At 45.9% G+C, this 22,478-nt stretch overlaps 1 protein-coding gene across 10 annotated transcripts in view; it reads right to left on the minus strand.

Moving 5' to 3' along the window:
* Positions 1–562: 562 nt before the first annotated feature.
* Positions 563–22,478, minus strand: part of SLC8A3 (solute carrier family 8 member A3) — a 139,683-nt gene continuing 117,767 nt past the window's right edge. Inside the window, exons 2-8 of one of the 10 annotated variants that reach the window (XM_070594566.1) lie at positions 20,697–20,803; positions 18,190–18,293; positions 13,213–13,230; positions 9,089–9,213; positions 8,431–8,530; positions 6,431–6,706; positions 563–3,819 (exon numbers count right to left, since the gene is read on the minus strand). In XM_070594566.1, the coding sequence (XP_070450667.1) occupies positions 3,443–3,819; positions 6,431–6,706; positions 8,431–8,530; positions 9,089–9,213; positions 13,213–13,230; positions 18,190–18,208 (915 nt within the window). In that variant the 5' untranslated portion in view covers positions 18,209–18,293; positions 20,697–20,803 and the 3' untranslated portion in view covers positions 563–3,442. The remainder of the gene's footprint in view (positions 3,820–6,430; positions 6,707–8,430; positions 8,531–9,088; positions 9,214–13,212; positions 13,231–18,189; positions 18,294–20,696; positions 20,804–22,478) is intronic. The other 9 variants (XM_008537241.2, XM_008537237.2, XM_008537239.2 and 6 more) reach the window with 9 other exon arrangements.

Here is a 22,478-nt window from a genome sequence, read left to right on the forward strand (position 1 = left end):
GCATCTAGACTAGAATCCAGGTCTTCAGATTCCCAGCCTCCTCTCCTCAATCCTCTTCCCCATCCTCTGTGGTTCATCCCAGCTTCACTCTTAATAAAGCCTAACATCTGGATAACCCAGAAATGACTCAAAAAAGGGAAGAGATGGGTACAAATGGATTTCATAATTTTGCTCTACCATTTAATAAGCTAAAGGGCCTTTTTTGTTTTCAGTCTAGTGGCTGGCAAAAAACTGAATGAGCCTTTGAGTCAAACCCTTCTCCCTATTTGCTTTTTGGGTTGTTCTGTGTTTCCTTGAATGCTCTACTCCAGCCATGCCAACCACTGTTATTCCATGACCGTGCCCTATCTTGTTTCACCCGTGCCTTTGAACACACCGTTTCTCTTTGTCCTTCAATGCCAAGCCCCCTCACCAAGGTAAAACATTATTGATTCTTCCTTCAAGAGTCTACCTAAATGTTGCGTTCTCTGTTGAAGTCCTCCTCGGTTCTTCTAGGCTGAGTTAGTGTTTCTTTCCAGTGAACTCCCATGGTGGTCTGTCTGTGCCACTCTCAGAGCACTCATGGCATAGAACTGTAATTTTTATTTTCACCTTGGTGCTTCATATGCTTCACAGGCTCTTTCCTAACACCTAGCTTTTGGAAAGGGCAACAGTACATACAATGTGCTCACCACTCTCTTCTCCTTACCTGAGTTGTTTTGACCAGGAGTGGACACCTAACACAAAGCAACCAATTCACAGGCTCCCCAACCCCCATGACACAGCTTTCTACAAAGGATTCTGCCTTTTGGAAATGGCCCTTTGGGGATGGTGAATTAGCCACATTCTCTCCATTGAGAATTTTCACTTAGAGAAAAAAAGGTACGTCCCAGTTAGTTGTGGGGAGGATGCTGTGAGGTCATGATATAGTGTCAGGGCTGGTGGCCGTGCTGGGCCATGTGCAAGACAAGCAAAGCAGAGGAAGCACCTTGGGAGGGAGAGGAAGTGGATAGGCCAGACAGGGAGAAGGAAGCAAGGATGGGGAAGACCATGAGGTTTTGAGGAGATGGAGAGTGGCCTCGGTTCCTGAGGGCTTTCAGGCTCTTCTGGCCTCCTACCTTGGGTTCCACAAGAGCCCCCCACCAGGCCTTTGCAGTATGGCCCCCCTAGTTTCTTGAACTAGTTTAATGGGTTTCTGTTTCTTGTAACCAAAAGAGCCTTGGTTAAAAGAAGTTTTACCTCCTCCTCTGGACTGTGAGTTTCTTGAGGTCTGGAACTATATGCTACTCTTTGTTGTATCACCAGAATGTAGCTCAGTTCATAGAAGGTATTCAAATACACTTGTTGAATGAATGATGAGTAAATGAGTATGCCCATTGGTAATAAATACAGGGCACTGTTTGCCTCGCTGGAATTCTGCCCCACTGTGCCTTTCTAATACAAAAAGCTCCTTCACTTTAATCATCCAGCTCAACTGCTTATGTCTTCCAGCATCCTGAAGTCCACATTTTGACAGGTGGCATTTCCCTGAAGCATTTTTGCTTTAAAAATACTGGGTCTGGCACACTGGCATCTGAGGAGATGACAGATGCAAACAGCAGATACAAATAGGAGACAACACCTTTCCCTCAACCACATTTGCTCCAGAAGAAACCCAGGTGGCCCCCTGGACCTTTTCCTGAAGAAACATGGGGAGAAGCAAGCTTTTTTTAGAGAGATATAAGTATAGCTTTTATTTTTTTTTAAACCAACCCAACATTTCCACTGGCAACTGTCAACATAGCTTATGACATGAGCACTGTTTCTTTTTTAGTAATTTTTTCTTAAAAAATGTGTTTAAAATTAAACAGGTGTTTTTTAATTTCTTTTTTCCCCTTAAAAAATGTATTTATGTCAATGCAGAAAGCCTAAAGATCTGTGGGCAGTTTGGTGGTGATTTCGTATGTGTGTTTATTGTGTGTGTACGTTTTAAAGCCAGGTCCTTTCAAAATTTGTTCAGAAAATGTCTGTAGGGCGCAGCAATCTGTTTTTCTACAAACCTAGGCTCCATGGGATTATGGCAACAAAGATTCATTTTACTGGGGCAAGAAATAGCCCACAGGCTGGAGAAAGAGCTTCATAAGGTTTAAAAACAAGCAGGAATGTGGAAGAGATGAGCAATTCCAGTTCCTATCTTGTGAAAATGCTTTCAAAGTGACCTGAGGGCTCAGGAGACGTGGAAGGAGCCCCTTGTTTTCCCATAAACCTCTAAGTTTTTGCATTGCCTCAAGAAATATAGTCAGCCTTCTTAGTCTGGTACATTAGAAGGTGAGGGGTTGGTAAAGATGACATTTCTCAGAAGCACTGACATTTTAAATATCATCTTTCCCTTGAAGATCTCACTGGGTGAGCATCTCTTCTCTCCTGCCTCAGATACAAAGCCAAAGACAGTCAAGAAGGCATACATCTCTTTTGTTTCCCCAGCTGTCCTTTGTCATCACACACCATTCTCGTTTTGCCCTGTATCTCCTGCTTGGTGGGTCTTCCTGCAGAAGGATAAACATATAGACATTGACACAAGGAGACAGACACTCTTTGAAAGGCTTGGGCAGAGAAGAGAATAATGACTTTTTGTTTCAATTTGGTGTTGACATAAGCATACAAAGCTCCTCCTGCTACAGCCACAGTACCCCTGCCTCGCCCCTTCTTTAGCGCCCCGAGTGGGTGTGCAAACCTACTTCCACTCGAATGCCATCAGCCCTCTCAAGAACTCAGGAAAAAAAAAAGGAGATGGGGGACGAGACCTCAATGGAGCCAAGAGACAGCTGTTACCCAGCGAGAGTTGGCAGGTGTGTGTCTGAAAATTCATCCCTCTATCCGTCGGCTCAGATCTTGAACATCCTTCCCAGCACCTTTGTCACTAACTTCAGAAAGAAAAGACGAAATGAACAAAAAAACAATGAGCAAAACCTGATGGAAAAATTAAAGCAACCACAACAATGATTACAAGGAAAGAGAACCCCAAACCAGCCACATGGATGTGACTCATTTTCACACTTCACCAGCTGAGTGAGAGAATGGTGATGTATTGAACTGGACAGACAGGAGAAACCCTGCCCCCAAGCAAAGTAGAAGCAAAGGAATAATCAGAAGAAGGTGGAATAGAAGATGGTGAAAGGGTCTGACCTTTGCTATGGGTCAGGGACATGGATGGGAAGATGGGGTGGAGGTGGGTTTGTTGCTGTTGTTGGCTTGTATTGAATTAAATACTTTGTAAAGTGGGTGTTTCCTCCATTCTGTTGGATTGATTAAGACTCTGCCCTTTCAGTTCACTGCCAGGGCCTAGGTCGGGTGAAGTTCCTGGGGCTCGGGTCCTGATGCTGCCTCTCCAGGGCTGCTCATCCCAGAGAGGTCACTGGTGGGGAGGTGCCCTTCTTTTAGAAGAAGTCCTAGGCTTGTCCTGCTAGAGGCCTTGTCCTGTGGCTCAGAACCCCTTGATGTAGCAGTAGGCCTCCAGTGTGGCAAAGAGTATGTAGAGGAGCCACAGGCTCACAAAGAGCCAAGTCGTGGCAAGCTTGCAGCCACGAGGGCCACCGAGCTCCCCACCCAGGTGGGGCCGCCGGCGGTACAGGAGCACACTGATGCAGACAAACGCAAAGATGGTGAAGAGAGTGACCGAGAAGGCCAGCGTGCCGGCTGACACGTGGAACTCCTGTCCCTGCAGGGCCCAGTAGATGGCGGCCACGGACCAGGCCAGGCCAATGCCTAGGAAGACGTTGACGGCATTGCTGCCTGTGACGTTGCCAATGGAGGCGTCTGCGTACACGTCCTGGATGGCTGCAGCTTTGCTGGCAAACGTATCTGGAAAAGGGCAGAGACAAATGGGAGCTGATGGGAGGCTGAAAAGTAGAGGGCCCACCTTTGAGTATGTCCAAAAGGCAGCTGACGACAGTTGGCTGAGCCCAGGAAAGAGAAACGCGCTTGGGGGCTACCCCAAGCTCTGCCATTAACAAGTTACATGGCCTTGAACAAGTCACCTCACTTCTCTGGGCTTCACATTCCTCATCTGCTAGGTCTGAAAGATTTCACAGGATCTTTCTGGTCCTGGTCTTTACCGAGTGGGTTTATTGTTCCCTTTGGCTACTTTTCAGTAAGGGGAGTTTGCTGTTCCATTATATCTTCCCAGGGAACCTTGACATCCTGGGAAGCTGCTTAGAGTAGATGCCTGATTGTAACTGTCACACGAGGCATGTACTCACTTAACATAGTTATTGAACGATGCCTGTGTGCTCAACACTGAGCGAGATGCTCGATTTACGGGGACAGAAGACGCGCTGGGGAACTATGACGAGGAAGTGCGTGGGGAGCTGTGGACTCCAGGAAGGCGGAGCTCTGCCTCTGCAGTTAGTATGTGGAGCACAGGGCCCTGCAGGCGGTTTGATGTTAGCAGTTGGCACGGATTGTAGGGACTGAAAGGACTGTCGGGGACAACTACCCCAACTTTTTATTTCACAGGTAAGGAAAATAAGGGTCAAGGAATCTGCCCAAGGTCACATGGGAAGTTAGGGAGATTTGACCCTAAAATTCTAATATAAGGGCTCTTTCCAAACCATCGCCTTCCATCCAAAGAGCTTCAGCCAAACCAAAGTCAGCTGAGTGGACAATAGCATAACCTTCTTCAAGTCCCTAGCGTCACCAGCTATTCCCTGGACCAATTGCAAGGACTTGGAAGTGCCCCAAGCTCTCTCCCTGCCTGGCTCAGCCTGCTTTGTCTCTTTGTTGCCAATTTGCTCAGCTCTCCTAGAGAAGATCTCTTGCCTATGATCCTGCTTTATTTTGCCTCTGATCCTCTGCAATTTCTTTCCACGTCTGTTCCTTTTCTCCACATCTGCTCCTTCCCCTCTGATAGTTCTGGTCCTTTGAGGCCTGGAGAACAGAGATCACAGAGCATCTCCTCCACCTGGATCATCCCCGGATCATCTATCTAATTTCCTACCACCCGATGCATTTCCATGATCCAAACCTCTTGCAACACCAATGGATAAATAATCCCACTGGTCTGCTGGGGTTTCGGGAAGAGGATTTCCAAGAGTGTGATGTAGATTTAGTTACTTTCCAGCAGGATACGTTTCCTTGGTCCAGTCAGGACAGTCCTCTCTGATGAGATTCAGCCTAACCCTCTGGTAGGAGGATGCTGTCTCTTTCTTCCTACGGCAATTGGGAGGTCAGCTCCTTGGCGGGAGTTCAGGGTTCAGATACCCTGGAGACCCTAAGTGAACTAAGTAAGGAACATGAGCTAATGCAGCCCCTCTCTGCCTGCTATCTTCTACTTGTCATCCTGGCCAGGCTTACGTATGTCCTCCCTTGGAAGCCATCCCTGAACCAGCCCAGGTCCTCGTTTTATACTTGCACAGCACATGCACTTGTTCTTCATAGAACTTACAGAGATGATTTTAATTATAGTCGTTGAGTACAGTCTCCGTCATTAGATGATAAACTCCACGTGGAGAGGGTAGCATGTCTGTCTTGCCTCTCACTATAGCCCCAGCAACTAGCACAAGACCGTACCAGGCTCGGTAAATACTTGTCTAATGAATGAATACACGCATGCCCGTTCCTGTTTGTCTCTAGGTGTTTATAAGGAAGAAAAGAATACGTAATACATCATATGAAAGGACAAGAACTTGCTAAGCTTCCTTGGCCTCTCCCCCTGGGTGACATTCTGTACTGACAGGTGTCCTAAGCAGAGGAGGCCAAGAAGGCTTGTGGGCATTTCCATTGTGACAGCTTCAAGCAGGCTAATCTTTAGCCTCTCAGAGATTGCCAGAGGGAAGCGGAAGGAGAGCAATCTCCATATTCTTTGAATTACCCTGCCTCACGGCCAAGGGGTTAAGTTTGCACACTCCGAGGTGGCCCAGGGTTTCACTGGTTCCCATCCTGGGCGGGGACCTAGCACTGCTCTTCAAGCCACACTGAGGAGGCGTCCCACACGCCACAATTAGAAGGACCCACAACTAAAATATACAACTATGTACTGGGGGGCTTGGGGGAGAAGAAGGAAAAATAAAACAAACAAATAAATAAATAAAATAAAATCTTTAAAAAAATTAAAAAAAAAAAAAGAAATTGGGCCACTTAGTTGGGCAGGTAACTTAACCTCTGTGGGCCTCAGTTTCCTCACCTGTCAAGTAGGGATAATAACTGTCCCTATCGAATCGGGTTTTGAATAGGGGTAACCCATGTAAATTGCTTAGCATACATAGTGCTTGACACATCAAAAGTGCTCAAGAAATGTTGGCTATCATTACTAATATTATCATTAATCTCTCTGATTGACTACTGTGCAGCTTAGGGGCAGCGGTTCTGTTAAGCTCAGATCTGAGATGGGAAGGAAGACAACAAGGCAAAGTTGTAGGGGTCACTTGAACCCGGTAATATCCTCTCAGCAAATCCAAGCACCCCTCACTCTCACCTGGCACAGAGGTGCCAAACGCCACAAAAACAACAGCCGTCACTGAGTCCTTGAGGCCGATGGTGCAGCCAAAGTGGGAGGCCAGGTCTCCGATTATGGCTGTGAGCATGCCGATGATGAGAATGGAGACGACAAAGCAGGCCCAGCCGTGGCAGTACTCTGTGGGGGGCACGCAGGCAAACAGCACCTTCCAGAAGACTGTTAGGAAGTGCATGACGTAGTCGAAGCAGGATGGCAGCCTCTCCTCACCTGACTCATCCTCATCCTCGTCCCCTGCTGGAGGCAAGAGAAACAGGCCCAGGAAAGGGCAGCGAGGTCAGATCCCCATTCATGAGGAGGTCAAGTTAGAACCACATCACGAACCTCATCAGCTGGAAGCAGGCTCCAGCTCCCTCTTGGGAAGCTGGTGTAGGCCAGGGCAAGGGCACCAGAAAACAGTTGGGAAATGAGAATTGAGTAGGGGTGCCTCATTGGTCAATTTGAATGCAGGGCTCCCAGAGAGAGTGAGAGAGAGAGGACGGGGAATAAAGAAGAGAAGAAAGAGATTAAGAGAGAGAATGGGAGAAGATGAGAGGGCCAAGGCGGTAGAGGAACCAGAGAGGAAGGTAGAGAGGCTGCATTTGCTCGCCTAGGCGAAGAAAAGTGAAATCAGCTGTGTGTCCACTCTTTACTGGATGCCAGTGGGGCTCCTCTCTAATTTTTCTGACGTGACTGTTGCAACAACCTTGTGGTTCTGCTCATTATCCATCCCAGAGGGACGGCTGTCATTCCAGATCATGCGGACACACCAAAGAGCCAGTGCCATCCTCCAAATATCCCATAGGACAGAGCAGGCATGGGCCTCATTCGTCCTTGCTAGGAAAGATGGGCAGAATTGCCCATTCAGCAGTCCAGGAGGAGAGAATGTGCTGAGGCACGCTGGCCCCTTGTCAAGGGCAACCTCTGTAATGTTTTGATAGAACCTGTGGAAGCTGTGTTTCCAAAGAGCAGGAGTCAGGATCCTTGGGTTCCATTGCAGCTTTGCCATGAAGACAATCTGTAACCTGGGATAAGTCACCTCTTGTTTCTGAACCTTATTTCCCTCATTTGATAAAGGAAGGGGTTAGATTATGTGGCCTACATTCTGTGTATTGTCTCTTTAGGGGCAAAATAAGGTCATCAGAGGGGGAACTGGGAATATCTGAAGCCGGCGATGTGAAAAGTGGGGCAGTGATGGCAGCAGCTCTCTCTTCCTGGTTGCACTTTAGCTGTGGCTCTGGGGCCCTGGGGATATGACCCTGTGGGTTGCTATGACAACAAAGTCTCATGAAAAGAGACAAGGCCAGTAGTGCTCAGGGCCGGCTGTACAAGGAGGCCTCAGTGGTGCCGAGAGGAAATATTGGTGGTGTTGGTGAGACCATTTCCATTCACATTCCAACATGTGTGCAGGCCTCTGGGACTCTGGCTTTGCTGTGAGTCATCACAGAGGGAACGTGTCAACAAATGCTGAAGGAGAGGTTTGGAATCATCCAGGGTGGAGGTTTGTCAAAGTCAATGCAAAGATTTTACCAACTCTGGGCCCCGCATCTCTAAGTCAGAATAGTTCCCCATTTTATAGAAAATGAGGATCAAATTACTGAGAGGAAGGAATGATGGAAAACAGAATTTATTGAGTTAGTGTTTGGTACCAGATTCTGTGCCTTTGTACTTTTTTTGCTGAGGAAGGTAGCAATAATTCACTTTTGGCCTGAGGAAATTGAGAAGCAGAGAGGATAACCTGTTTCAGTTTACACAACAGAACCAGGATTTGAAATCAGAGATAGCCAGACTTTTTCAGTTACCCCGTGATTCTTTTCCAAAGCAGCCCAGTGAAACATGCAAACATCTAGGACTAGAGCTGGGAAGACTGGACACAGAGGCCTTCCCAGAAATTGGTGGGCTGTTGATGTGGTTGTGTTTTTCCTTTTCTGGTGTTGTCTGCTTCACCCAGCAAGGCCTGTGCCCCCTTGAGACACTCTCACCTGCACTGACAGTGATGGCCTCCATGAACTGGTCCTTCCAGGAATGGGTCCCCACAACCAAGGCCAGGTTCGTCTTCTTGATCAGTTTGTCCACTGTACTCTGTCAGGGAGATAAAAACTTGGAATCATGAGGTTAGAATGCGCAGAACCACTGAAGAATCTGGTGCTTCAAGAGAATGAAAGGTGTCCTGCATTTCAGCGGACTCCACGAGGGTCCTGAAAGTTATGCACGCAATGGTTTTGGGTGATGTCTTCTGGGATAATCCTTCTATTTCCTTTTTCTTTGGTTGTGACTGCTGACATTGGATATTTAGAGCAATACAATATAGAATAATGGTAATAATGTCAATAAACCTCGCCCTGGAGGAGTGAATTTTAGTATCTTCATTTTAAAAATACAGTTAAACAATAGTGATGATACATCTAGGGGCTTTATAACCCATTTAGTCCATATACTACATTATGTTTCTCACAGTATTCCTAGGATACCGGCACTATTTGTTCCATGTTACAAATGGGGAAACTGAGGTCGGGGTGGGTAAGTGATTCACTCCATTTCAACTTCACATATTCAGTGGTGAAATTAGAAGAAAACTCCAGGTCTTCTACTTCCCACCCCATCACTCTGTTATCTGTTAGATCTCACTTATGGCCTGACCTTGAACTCATAGGACTCTTCAATGATGACCTCTAGTTTGGGGTGTTCACCCAATATTGGTTTTCCCATTTCTGCTATCCTCTTGGCCTCCTCTTCCTCCACAGTCAGCTTCCTGTCTGTCATCTCTGCAACAAAACAAAATCAGACTAGTTTTAGCACATTCGCTGTTCCCTAGAAGTCTAAAGCTCGGAGTATTAGGCACATGCAGTGGGCACATAGCTCTTGGGAATGGAGACTTTGTGTATTTTTTAGTGCCTCTTTCTGTAAAGTGCTGGACATTTTATGACCATCAGACCATGAGAGGCTTTTTGAAGGCCTGGGATAAGCATTCCTTTTTCCAGTTTATACCTGGGTGAGGAACCTGACCCAAAGACCTTCTGAGAAATAGCACTAAGTAAAGTCCCCAAGTCATTTGGTGAGATACTGGTGAGTTGGAAACAAAAACCAAATCTTTTGATCTTTAACCATTCTGAACTGTTGGGCCTGAGTGTTTGTTCAACTACTTCATGAAAGAGTTCTTGGGGATCGGAAGAACATTTTAATCCAAAGGGAATTCTGGTCTGCTGGTTCACATTAATATCTGTTTCTAACACTGTTTGGACTATCTTCTCTATAAAGGAGAAAGTAGAGATGTTTCCAGGAATATCTACATTTTATACAAGTGAATATTATCCTCACAATGAGAAACTTGGAAGATTTCCCAAAAAACTTCATGATTTTCCAATGAAAGATCCCCAGGATTTCTACAGGAGTCAGGCACATTTCTTCTGGAACACAAATATTTGTTCAAAAACAAAACAAAATAAAGCTCTTCCTTTACTTTCTTTTGAGGCATTCCCTGTGTCCCTCAGCATCTTGACTCATGTACCGGTGGTCTGTTCTCTTGTTGAACAGTTAGAAATTTTTTCCATTTCAGCTGGTGAGTCCATTTTAAGACTACTTCACCATGAAGACATGTTTTCTGGATTAGAGTGAAATAGAGATTGAATCTTTTTATTCTCCTTTGATTAGAAAATTGCTCTTGGCAGCCTGTTTCTTTCAGAGCTCATTTAAACATCTCTCTATCCAAGTTCTCATTCTTACATGCAATTAATTCTTTTATTTGGCTCCTTAATTGCTTTCATTCACAGTGAATCTCCTAGGGGAATCCTCTAGTCCTTGGATAATCTCAAGGACAAAATGGGCGAGAGGCCAAGGAGGTCTTCTTTTCTCTCTATCTTGGGACTTGGTGAAGCATGGGGAGGGGGGAGACTTGAGCTCTTGAGGTTGCAAGGAAAGGAATTTACTGGAAGACTATAGACCAAAGGTGTAAGTTACCAAGAAGAGAATCTATTTTATATGAGGATTTTCTTAGTTTGCCTGAATGAAGATAGGAAGAGAGTGTGCGGAGGATTCCTGAGCTGGCTGTTTTACTCGGTGCTCTGGCGCAAAACACAGAAGGCAATCCCCAAATGCTTGGGAGCTGTCCATGGTGCTGTCCTCCTGCAGGAGTTGGTCACCGCTTTCGGAAACAATGATTTCTCAAGGATCAGTGTCCTTCTGTATATTTCTAAGTAAGCAGATACCCTCTAGCAGATTGACTTCATTTAATCCATTGATTCTGAGTCTCTTATTAGTTAATTCTGAAGGTACATCTGGGCATATCCAGGGATCTGGCTATGAAGTCAGTGATCCTAGAAGCCAGACTGCAAGCCAATCTGAGAAAAAGCACTTGGAAAAAGACATATAGATTCCTTAAAAGCACAGGTACTCTTTCCCCCTACTTGCAGGTTTTGGCACCAACTCACAATGCCCATCCAGCAGTGACAGTATTATTCCACTCTTCCCTCCCCGATTCCCCCATGTCATACTTTACACGTGCCACAAGAACTTTATACCAGTATAATGAGTTCTCCAGTGACATATAAATGTACCTGTCTAACCCCTTGCCTAGCTATCAATCTAGCAGTATATCTATCTGGCAGGATATTGATTTACCTACTGACCTGTCCACCCCTGTGGTGACAGTCAGTCTTTCCATCTAGCTTTCTGTAAAAATCTCTTTGACAAATAACCAATCTTCTCTCTTTGGCTCTGCCTCAGCCTCTGAGAGATACTCCATATCTATCTATTTATATATTAATTGATTGATTCACTTGCCTTTAAATCAACTCTGGTTTAATGTCTTGGTTTGGTAGTAATTCCTGCCGTTTTCTATTTTTGTAAAGATAATTCCTTTGCATTCAAATTAAGTTAATTTCTTGACAGAGTATAAGTCTCAAACCAAAAAGACCATATAGATTTGATCACTTATTTACATAACTCCTCAGAATTTCAAGGGAAGAGAATAAAGGACAGGTGATCTTCATATTCAGACTCACTAAACAAACTCTCAGATTTAGGAAAAGGAGGAGACAGCAGGGAGACAGAGAGAGAATATGAATAGGATGGAAGATTGAACAAATATTGGATGAACAAAGAGCTTGCCAGGCCAGACAAGAATAGATTGCCGTGAATGCTCTACAGACATCCTCAGAAAGAATTGGAGAGATGCAGCCAGTGCTCTCATTCCCAGGTCCCTGAGCTTGGTGGTGTAGCTCAGAATGAATATATTTACTCTCCATCTTTCACCACCAGGCATTGTTAATCATGTTTGCCTGACCACCTAGGAAAACTCAAACAAGAATTTGGGACTTTCAGTGAATTTAAAATCTAACCAAGGGCTCTTAAATTAAAGGTTTACAGATTGAAAGATCCAGGAAATGACACCTTCTTTTCCTCTTTTAGCTTCTATTGGCATTCGTGCAAATATGTTAAAAGTACAAAGAAGCTTAAATTAAATCACAATCTTTCTTGTGTGTATATATGTGTGGTTGGTGGGGGGGAGGGGGTGGAGTCAAGAGTTGGAACAAAGAAGCCCAAATACCTTCTCAGGCAAGCGGATGAGTGAAGTGGAGAAGGAATACCTGATGCTGTAGCATCAATACTCTGCGAGAATAGTAGGATATATGGGGTTGGAGATAGTCCTTATCCTATTGGTATAAGGAGGAAGCAAGAGGCCAAGGAAACTGGAGTAATTTTTTTTCAAAAAGAGAAAATGTAGGGGTTTACATTGTTTGTTTGAGGCTTCAAGGAGGCAAATGTCCTTACTGTGTATCCTGCCCCTTCTCAAACCCAAGGTGCAGCCTACAGGTAACTTTGAATACCAAAGAATTCCATAAGGTGCTTTGCTTCTTTAATGACCTCAAAATTTTTATATGTTCAAAGAGCTGATGAAATGTAAAATGTTCTTTTAAAATATATTGAGATGTCTTGTATAGCTCACTCTGCCTGCACCAAGAACAGAAGTATTGCCAGATACGATGGAAATGTTTTCCTATCTGCTCACAAAGTTGGACACTGTTTATGATTGGATTCCACTGATTCAAGCACACTCTCAAAGCAGGTGTACGTCCTACAACAGGATCTAGATTCCGCATGAGGATCTCTCTACAATAAATTCCCTAAAATTTCTATTTCCAGCCAGAAAATTGCCCCCATCCAATATAATATCCTAATTCTTCTTGTCGTCCATGGCACATGTGAATTCAAGGGTCAATGACAAACGAACCAAAGTTCTAGCAATTTAGGTCTCAGCTGCGATGAGATGGAAGATCTCCAGGAGCAGTAAAATTTCAGAGTCTTTAAAAATTGTTTTCCACTTTCTCATAGAAGCTCCTGATTATTTTTCCCTGGGTTCTTTGAGATCAAAGTATTTTCTTTCAAATCCCATCATGATCCTATTAGGAGATTCAGTTCTGACTCTCAACCTCCTTGCCCCACAACATGAGAGGACCAATGAGTTAAGATGCAGGAGAAGTCTGCGACCCACCATCTCTTTGGTAAATTTCAATTCTCTTCCTGGTCCCAGAGAAAACCAGCTATGCCATTACCCCCATCTACTGGCAGAAATGGTGCTCAAGGAATTGTCTACGTCCTTAGGATTACTTCAATTATGATTAGGGAAATAAATCTCCCAGTCCTTGGGAGAACTTGTCAAGTTAACTCAAGCCCATGGTTCCTACTAATAAATCAAAGGACATTGATCTTAAAGTAAGTAATGGCACTGGCAAGACATAGAAAAGAGAGGGCAAGACACCTCTTACCTGGAGACAACAGGAGCGCTGTTTGCAAATAGATATCAGACAAGGGGAAGAAAGAAAAGGAAAGAGCATTAAGGTCCCATCTTGAAAGTGTCCCCAGGCTTTGTGGTTGCTGGCAGCATAAGGAAAGCAGTGAGCTTAGTAGGTGAGAGCTCTGCAGCGACATGCAAAAGGCAGCATATGGAGCATGCACAGCAGCAGCAGCAGCAAGAGGTGTGAGCCGCTGAGAGGCTGCTGAGCACCAGGGCCCTGCAGTTAAATAAGAGTTTTCCCCACAGCTTCCCTGCAACTCTGAGGGCTAAGGATAGAGGAATGAGGATGGGGGAACCAAGTGGGTGGAGCAGAGACAGAGTTGGTCATTTGCGAATTTCTAAGAGATCGGGTTCTCACATCTATTCTGTAATGGAGTGAGAATCCAGTTACATTGAAAACTGTATGGGTTCCAACCCTGCCAAAGCGGCTGGCTTATCGGTGGAGAATAGGACCCTGGCACTTGAATAGGATCTCAGGGCACTAGTAATGGTGCACAAGAGTGGAGCAGTGTGCAGTTCTATGTCCTTTATCCCTAACCTCCTAATCAGATCACGCTCAGCTTCCTAGTGCCCATAACATTTGACCACAAATGGCCTCCTAGCTGCCATGCTGGCCAGAACTTTGAGTTCCCCTAAAAGAATGACCTAGTGAAAAGGTAAGTCCTGCAGAATGTTTTCCTTGAAACAGTTTGTCTTTTTATAGATACAGCCTGGAGGTCGGGGCCATGGACTCCTACCGTTTTGGATCACCTGTGCCTAGTAAAGTCACAGCAACTAGTAGGTGTTTGATAAAGGTTTGTTGCCTTATTTTGGCAATTGTATTTCTCATAGATCCTGTGGTGCTGCATCTCTGGATGGTAGTCTTTTTGTTCCAGAAAGGAAAGTTTAAATCAGAGTCCAGATATTCTGGAGAGACTGTCATATCAAAAGATATACACAGATGGAAGATGACATATACAAGGTCCTACATGGACTGGGAAGCTGAGGTAAAGATATGCCCAACACAGGTTGTCCCTAGCCCTCTAAATTTGTACTTATGCTTAGCTCTCTTAGACTTCAAGATCCAAAAATTAAAAATTCTTGTGACACACCACATTTTCATCTCAACAGTCCCTCACTCCCTGGTTCTTGTCAAATAAAGGTCTGGGAACATCCTGTCACATACCCCTGGTGTAGCGGGCAACTGATGGAGGATGTTGAGGAAACAGTGTGTTGGTGGCAGGGGAGTGTCTGTGAACTGTTTCTTCTAAGAATCTCTAGGAATGCAACTCAGGCCTGTGACCCATCATTCCTTATTCACAGTCACTGAAGGCACATGTAGATCCAGAATCCTTATGGTATATAAGTGGGGTGAACAGCAGTTGACTTTTTTTGGTTTTCTCATATCGAATTCCAAGGGATAATGGATCAGTGATCTCTTTACTACATTGAGATAGAGAGATATACAGACAGAGAGACAGCAAGAGAGTTTTCTCATTCTGTTCCTTCTATGGATCTCCACCCACTGGAAAAGCCCCCATCCCTGGCCCCCAAGTTTCAATGGAGACCAGAGACTGGAACACATCAGTGTACACAGGTAGGCCAGATAAGAGGCAGCTCTTCCAAAAAGGTCCTTGCTGCCGTGGTTTTCACTCAGACATCCCTAGTGCAGCGAAAGGGCTTGCGGTCAGCTGAAATCACACCATCTCTGGTCACTGTCTATGTGAATCTGAGACTTTCCATCTAGCAGTTATAGATGGGTCAGCAAGAGCCAGGTAGGCCAACTTTGAGTGACATAATACGTCCAGGGTGTTTTTCCTGCTGCTGCTGAAGAGAGAAGCTGGAGCTGAACTTTCCCCTTTATTGATCCCCAGCATCAGGTCAGAGTCATAGGTCTCTGCTCACATATTCCAGGGACAAGCAGGACACAGCACAGCCCAGTGAGTAATTGGAAGATCTGGGCAGCTTGTCAGGGTGAGCCCACGGATGTGGGAAAGAAGGCACAAACAGGCCCCATTGTTGGGGGAAAGTGCTTTCCCTTCCCACCTGAGGCATCCAGTATCCAGGCCCAGGCCAGGTAGCTTTGACTCTGTTGCTCAGTTTTGCTCTCAGAAGTGCACTTCTAGACTCCAGTGCTTACTCTACTCCAGAGCAACCGTGTTGCCTATTCATCCTCTCTTTTTCCCTCCCCCAGTGGGTCCAGAGATTTTAATTTCACCTCTGAGGTCTGTTTTGTTTGCCAAGAATAGACTCTCTTACTTCAAATCCAGTCCTTTACTATTTTTTGTAATGCCATTGCCATTTTGACCATGCAGAACCTATTCTGCTCTGAATGCCTAAGACTCTCCCATGCAGCCACAATAATGAAAAGCAATTTCCACTGCAGTTTCTCACTCCAAGAGCAGCAGGGAATTCAGGAAATCAGGATAGATTTTCTTCTGATTTTGAGCCTAGACAATCAAGTTTTATGACTTTTCACCTTATGGTCTGATGCCAAAATATGGGACAAGCTGAAGAAACTGAAAATTACCCTATAGTGAATAGAACTGCAGGCCAGGAAATGACACATTTCCTGTTGTCACCTTCTATCTTGGCATCTTGGTATGGGAAGATTTGGGGGCATATCACACCGATAGCTTGATGAAATCCTGTTTTTCTCACCTACTCCCTCCCCCTGGGCTAGGCTCTACCAGGGCTTTCCTAACATCCCCTTGGACAGAGAATTTAGTGCAGAAAAAAGGGGTCCTCAAATGGAGAGTAGCTATAGATGTTTGTGTTTGGCCAAGTCTGTTGAAGAGCACAAGGTTTATCTCAGGTCACTTGCTGTCCTGCTATAGGGGTTTGTTGGGGAGGTAGAAAAGAGAGCCTCCTTACTGATGGAATAAAGTCATGGATGGACTTCCAACCCATTCTTCTTGTCTGGAGCCACTGCCTTCTTTCCAGCTACCCTGTATGATCCTTTGTGCTCCTTTCATTTGCACCTAAGTAGCTGAGACTGTGGAAACTGATGAAACTGGTTTACAATGGCCTCAGGTGTCTGCTGCATCCAACCACTCGTGAAGATGTAGAGTCAACACACAAGGGAGTTGGGAATGAGGTGGGGCAGGTGTTGAGACAATTTCTGAGAATATTCTCAGTAGCTGAAACTGGAGGATTGGCAGGAACGCAATCTAGGAAGCAATGAAACCAGAGACTTTTTCTTTCTCCCAGCACTCTTTGGCAGTCAGGTGCATGGCAGCATCTTATTACGTGGCTAAGGAGAGGATGAGTAATGTAAGATGGAAAGGGCTTCTGCTTCTAGAACACCACATGTGTCCAAATCAGTGTGCGCACAGAACTGGTCAGCTGTGCAGAGAAAGTCACCAGAAGATAATGAGAACTGATCAATCATACGGGTCTGAGAAGAAGACCTGTTGGTGAGCCTTTGGGAGTATAGTTGCTGAATCTCTTGGATCTGTCCTTGAGTGAAGGGCTTTACACTGTTCATTGTCATGTGACTATCAAGTAGTTGGAGAATAATCACCCCGTGTTGACAAGAAGATGAGCCTCACTGTCCCTTCCTCCATGAGGCTCCCAGCAGCATAACTCTCCTGAAGGGGAGTGCGAATATGCTCCTCCTTCCCAAGAGCACTGTTACCCATTCCCACATATATTCCTCCAACACTTTCAAAGTAGTGGCTTCCAATTATTTTCTTCAAGGGAAGAAATCTTTCCTTACATCCACCTTGGGTTGCAACATAATCAGTCCCTTAGGAATGGAAGCCTGGCAGGTATTCCAAGATGCATGTCCTGAGGAAAGGAGGAAATGAGGCCACTTCTCTGATGTGGGATGAGAGTTGTCTTGGGATCTGGGTGATAGGCTCATTTGCAGATGCAAAGCAAAGGCAGGCTTCTGTGAACCGTTCAACACCTGTTTCTCAGGAATCAACACCAGCTATACCACTTAAGAGTCCCTTCTCCTGTTGGAAAACCCATAAGTCAGTACTCATGCCCAATGTCAGTCCTTTTCCAGGGCCCTCTGGCTAGGGAGATTGCCATACCTGGATTACTTTCTTCCTTTGGCAGACTCTTAATTTTCTGCGTTAGAGATTGCATTATCTTAGAGTCGTCTGAATAAAGTGCCCTACTTTGGGCTAGGAACAGAGGTAGAATGGGATGGGGTGGGATGCCAGGGGAAGGAAGAATAGTTCAGGATTCCAGACAGCATGACTACCTCACAAGACAACTCTCTCTCAGAGAGCTCTCAGAAGCTGTGGCCTCTGACAATTGGTAAGACTTTCCATGCTACAGTCTACCCAACTCCGAACAGCCAGATAAAAACACTTACCTTCATGAAGGGCAGAGGGGCCTAGGGGCCACTCTGCAAGTGTATAACCTGCCAAGCACTCAAAAGAGGTTGGAGAATGCAGCAGAAAACTGTCAAAGCATCATTGCAACATGGGTCCCAGCCCCCATCCCAGACCCTCCCCATTCAACCCAGGCTAGAGAGTGTGGGGTGGGGAGGGGAAGGAGGCAGGGATGGGCACAGGCATGCATTGCATCACATTCCTTTCTTTTTCTTCTCCTCCCCACCCACCAAGGAATTTCCACATTTACAGGTTGTGGTGTATGTGTGTGTGGGCTGTGGGGGAGAGTGCAGGGGACAGTGGTAATTGGATAGTTGGAGCACAGGGTGGAACTCATTAGGGTGATGAGGAGTCGAGGCTGCAGCGCCCAGAAGATGGGAAAGGAGGACTTGTAAGAAGCTAAGGCTAAGAAGGCAGAGACGATAACCGAAACAGGGTGAGACTGAGCGTACAGGAGGGAAGAGAATAAAAAGTCTGCTGGTCAAAAGGAGGAGGAAAAGGGAATAAAAGGAGGGAGAAAAAACATAGTTGCTTTTTGTTGTTGCTTTTCAGTTTGTTTACACTTTTCTTTCTTTTCGATGTTTTATTTTGTTCGTCGGTTTGTTTTTTAAAGAATCTCACACCTGATATTCCACGTTCCATCCATTTCGGTTCACCAAGGGCAATGAAGAAATTCTCTTGCCTTTCGTATTCCTCCTCATCTACTATCTTAACCCTTATGGTTTTCCTGTAGGGACAACAAGAGAGAGAGTGTGTCGACTGGGTCGGTTGATTGGTTGGTCACTTGGAGCACAGCCTTTAAAATCATTCCCCATCACTCTTGGCACATGCAGCCCAGTCCCGCCATGGTGCCTTTTGGCAGGGCTACGGTGGATTGTATTGTTCTTATATAGAAATGGTCTTAGCTTTGCTGGTCTCCTTGGTCATAGTTGTCCTTATGGGTGAGAGGGAAAGGGAGCCAGGAGGCAAGGAAAAGTGGGCAAAGGAAGGGATCCAGAAGGACAGGCGGGGACTGGGAAGGCAGAAGGGGTGATGGTGGGGAGGAGTCATTTTAGATCCTGCTGGTGGTTAGTACGAAGTGAGTTGGGCAGCACATTCCACTGGGTGTCACATGGTAACAGTGGCATTTCCTTGGGCAGCTGGTAAACCACTGGCCCACTGGGAATGACCCAGGGCCCTTCTGTAACAGGAAACATGTCAACGGTACCTAGCTAGGGGCTTGTTTCCCTTCTTTGTGTCTAGACCCACTTCTTAAATTTTTATGAGAAAACTTTAAAAGGAAAGTATTTACGAGGAAGGGAAATAAGAGAGAGAGAGAGAAAGCAAGAAAGCCAGGATTCTATTCTCTTTCTCATTCTTTATCTCACAAGCCTTCAGTGGTAGGAACTAAAATAAATAAGTATTAACCACAATATCACACAGGACTCCTTTAATATCTACAGCTGATGCACTCCTGGGGAAGTGTGGACTAAATAGTAAAGATCATCCAATTCTAAATCACCTTTGGACTTCTATCACGTAGGGGTGATGTGCCCCAAGGCTGGCTTCCTTAAATGCTGATTTTCAAGGGGCTGGGAGACAAGGCAATGGAGGTTTCTGTTCATTTCTGGGTATCTCAACGAAGCATAGTGTCTTTTAAAAACAAATCATCCAGGGAAGCAAAGTTTCCTCGAAAATCACTCCCTCTGAAGCCTGGCCTGAGGCTGGCTCAGGGCCACCGTCAGTGGAGAAGATGCTATGTGGGCCTGGATCTCCCTGTGTGGCTGCCCTCGGTCCTTCATGGAACCACAGTGGGCTCGGTGGCCCCACTAGTGAGCCCTGATTATTATTTTCTCCTTTTTTTTAGTCCTAAAAGCTCTCCAAAGGGCAAAGAGGTACTAAAGAACAATAGCTGAAATGTCTCATCAGAGCCTCTGATGTTCCTGTTCCGTTCCTTAGACAGGCTCAGCTTTGCTGTCTATAAAGGGGTGGACTGACCTGAGGTGGTTTGTTGGGCACAAGACTTGCTGTGGATTTGTGTTGTGCATGTGGTGTTTTACGAGTACATTTTTGGTCACCTTTCTGGCACTTTTTTGGACTCCTTTTCACATCTTGCTCAGTGGACAAAAGACAAAACTCACTGATTGTCAAGAAGCATTTTCTGGGAATTTCTCTCTGGGTCCTAGACCCTGGGCTGTCTACAAGAGGTGAGCCTGGCCTGTGTTTCCATGCAGGGACTCTGCTGTGGGAATGGGGTGCTCTGAGACCATGGGCATGGCCTGGAGGGATATGATTGACGGCTTGGCCAGCGAGGGAACATTGCCCCAGATACTGGCAGCTCCCCCCTCTATAGCATGCTCTCTCTAGAAGAGGGCGTTTATTCAGACTTGCCTATTGGAGGCCTGGGGTGTATGGGGTCATTTAAGTTGAAGGCAAAGGCTCCATCCACTCTGAGAAGTCCTATGACTTCTTGTGGAAGCTTCTGCTCAGGTCAGAATCCTCTCTCCCACTATTCTAACCTGTGAGAGAAACACACCTTGATAGCGGGGATATGGCAGACAAGATGGCTCCTAAGGTCTGCTTTAGGGAACAGGATGGACTATAAACAGAACCCAAATCCAAATACATTGATGCTCAATGTCCAGGGACTGTAATATTAGCCCTGAGAATAGCTGCCCTGTGGAAATCTACGTGATAGCCTGGCCAGTGCTGCCCTCCTGCCTGGTGTTCAGCTACCCGGTCTTTTTCTTTCCTGTATACTAAACCATTCAGGAGAAGCAGAGAGCCTCACATACCATACTCTCAGCACACTGCCTGGCTCTCTCTCTCTCTCTCATTCTCTCTTTCTCTCCCCATCTCTCTGTTTTCGCCCATGTTCATTTCCCCATCCCACAAAGATTATTATTGGCTCTTGAGCATCCCTCTTACGGATACCATGTGACAGGCTGGCAGGTGTTAGGACAGAGCTGGGAGTAGAGAAAGGAGAGAGGAGAGGGAGAGGTGAAAAGAGAGAACAAGAAAGAAAGCAATGTGAAGTGAACCACAGAGGTAGAAGAAAGGGGAGGAGAAGGAGACAAATGGATTGGAGAAAGGAAGAAAGAGAAGAGGAGAGAAGAATGTTAACGTTAGTGTGGAGGACAGGGTACTACACCTTTCTGAAAACTCATATCCACCATGCGGGGGCCCATCATCTCAATGAAGAAATTCTTGTTTTTCTCATACGCCTCATCATCAATTACCTTGATGTGAATTGTTTTGCTGTGGATGGAAAAATAAGTATCATAAGCAAGGAGCAGAGTCGGGGGCAAACCAGCCAGGAGAAGAAACAGGAAGTGAAGGAAACAGTGAAAAGATCCAAAAAGGTCAAAGTTTGCCCCAACACCACAGGGCATGGAGGAGAGTGGCTGTCAGGGTCCCTTTCAGCCTCACCGGGCTCCTCCTGGGCTTCAAGTGGCTTCGTGGTGTGGTCAGACTCAAAGACCGGAAGGAACTCAGGTTTACAGTCAAAGGTTCTAATCCTGGATATGCCATGTGACCTTGGACAAATAGTTTAACTGATACACAAATGGGTTAAATGATACTCACACCATCCCAGGGCAGGGGTGAGAGCAACGAAATAACATACCTCTAATGGCTCAGGCATTTGCTTCCTCCCATAATGCTTGCTTCCCTACCTCTCTTGCGTTTTTGACTTTTGAAATCAGTTGATACTGATGTGAAAGGTTTATTTCATAGAAAGGGCAGAAAGTCATGGAGGATAAGTTGGCTTATGGGAGTCTTGCCTAGAAACAGTAGAAGTTCTCCCTTTCTCTGTGGCAGTGAGGGTCACAGGGAAGCCAGGAGGGCCATTTGCTCATGTCACACAACCTGGGAACTCACAGCAGGCATCAGAAGCTACCAACCCTATCTCCAAAGGACCTTTGCAGTGGTCACAGGGCACACTGACCAGGTCGCATCCACTCCAGGGGGCTCTGAATTATGACTAGTTTGTAAATCCTACGATGATCTTGTGACCAGTGCAATTATATATCTTTTTTAGGTTAAAAGATGTTATTTTGTTAATTTAAACATTGAAAAATACAAGCCAACTTTTAGTGACCCTGTTCTGCATTTCTTCATTTTTTAAAGTATTACTAGGAGATTTAAAAACAGAGGTGAGCCTGGGCCTCCCCCAGCCCTGGATTAATGAGGGGACATCTCGGGATCAGACTGCAGCCAGGATATTTAGGCCTCTCCCAGAGGGTGGGAGACATTGCTGGCTGGGAGTGGGCATGGAGCCAAGTCTCGCCTCAGTGGTGAGAAAGAAGGCATCCGGGCAGAAGCCCTGTGCGGCTGCCCGTGGACACCACCCTGTCAGAGCCGGGTGCTCCAAGACCTTTGTTGAGGAGACTCAGACCTTCAGCTCCTCCCGTTACTCCTTTTTATAAAGTAGGAATATCTGTAATATTCTGATTTGGGACAACCTCTCTGTTCTCCCAAGTCACCGTTAGTGCTTTGGGTAGCTACAGAGCTTCCGTTGCCCACACTGTCGATCCTGTAGAACCAGATATGGGTCCGTCGCTCCTGCAGTGAATGTAATAGCAGTTACTGACACACTCCGGCCTCTGCCACCCCACTGCTTCAAAACCAAAGACTCCAAACCCTCATCACCTGCCCCAGCTACCCCAGTCACAGAGAAACTTGGCTAGCCACCACAGAAAGTGAGTGTTCAACCTTTGAAAGGCCAAAACACTTCGGCCTGCCTTCCTCCAGAGCAGCGGCACTGGCACTGGAGACTGAGGACCTGGGATCAAATCCGGCCCCCACCTCTCACTAGCGAGGTGACTTTGGGCAACTTGCTGGAGCTCTCCAACTCTCATGCTTACTTCCTAGCGTTCTTAAATGAGATAATGTGTGTCAAGTACTTGGTGGGTGTACCCTGCCTCGTAAGTGT

Source organism: Equus przewalskii, chromosome 25 (assembly GCF_037783145.1).
Source record: "Equus przewalskii isolate Varuska chromosome 25, EquPr2, whole genome shotgun sequence".
In the NCBI taxonomy this organism is placed as follows: Eukaryota; Metazoa; Chordata; class Mammalia; order Perissodactyla; family Equidae; genus Equus; species Equus przewalskii.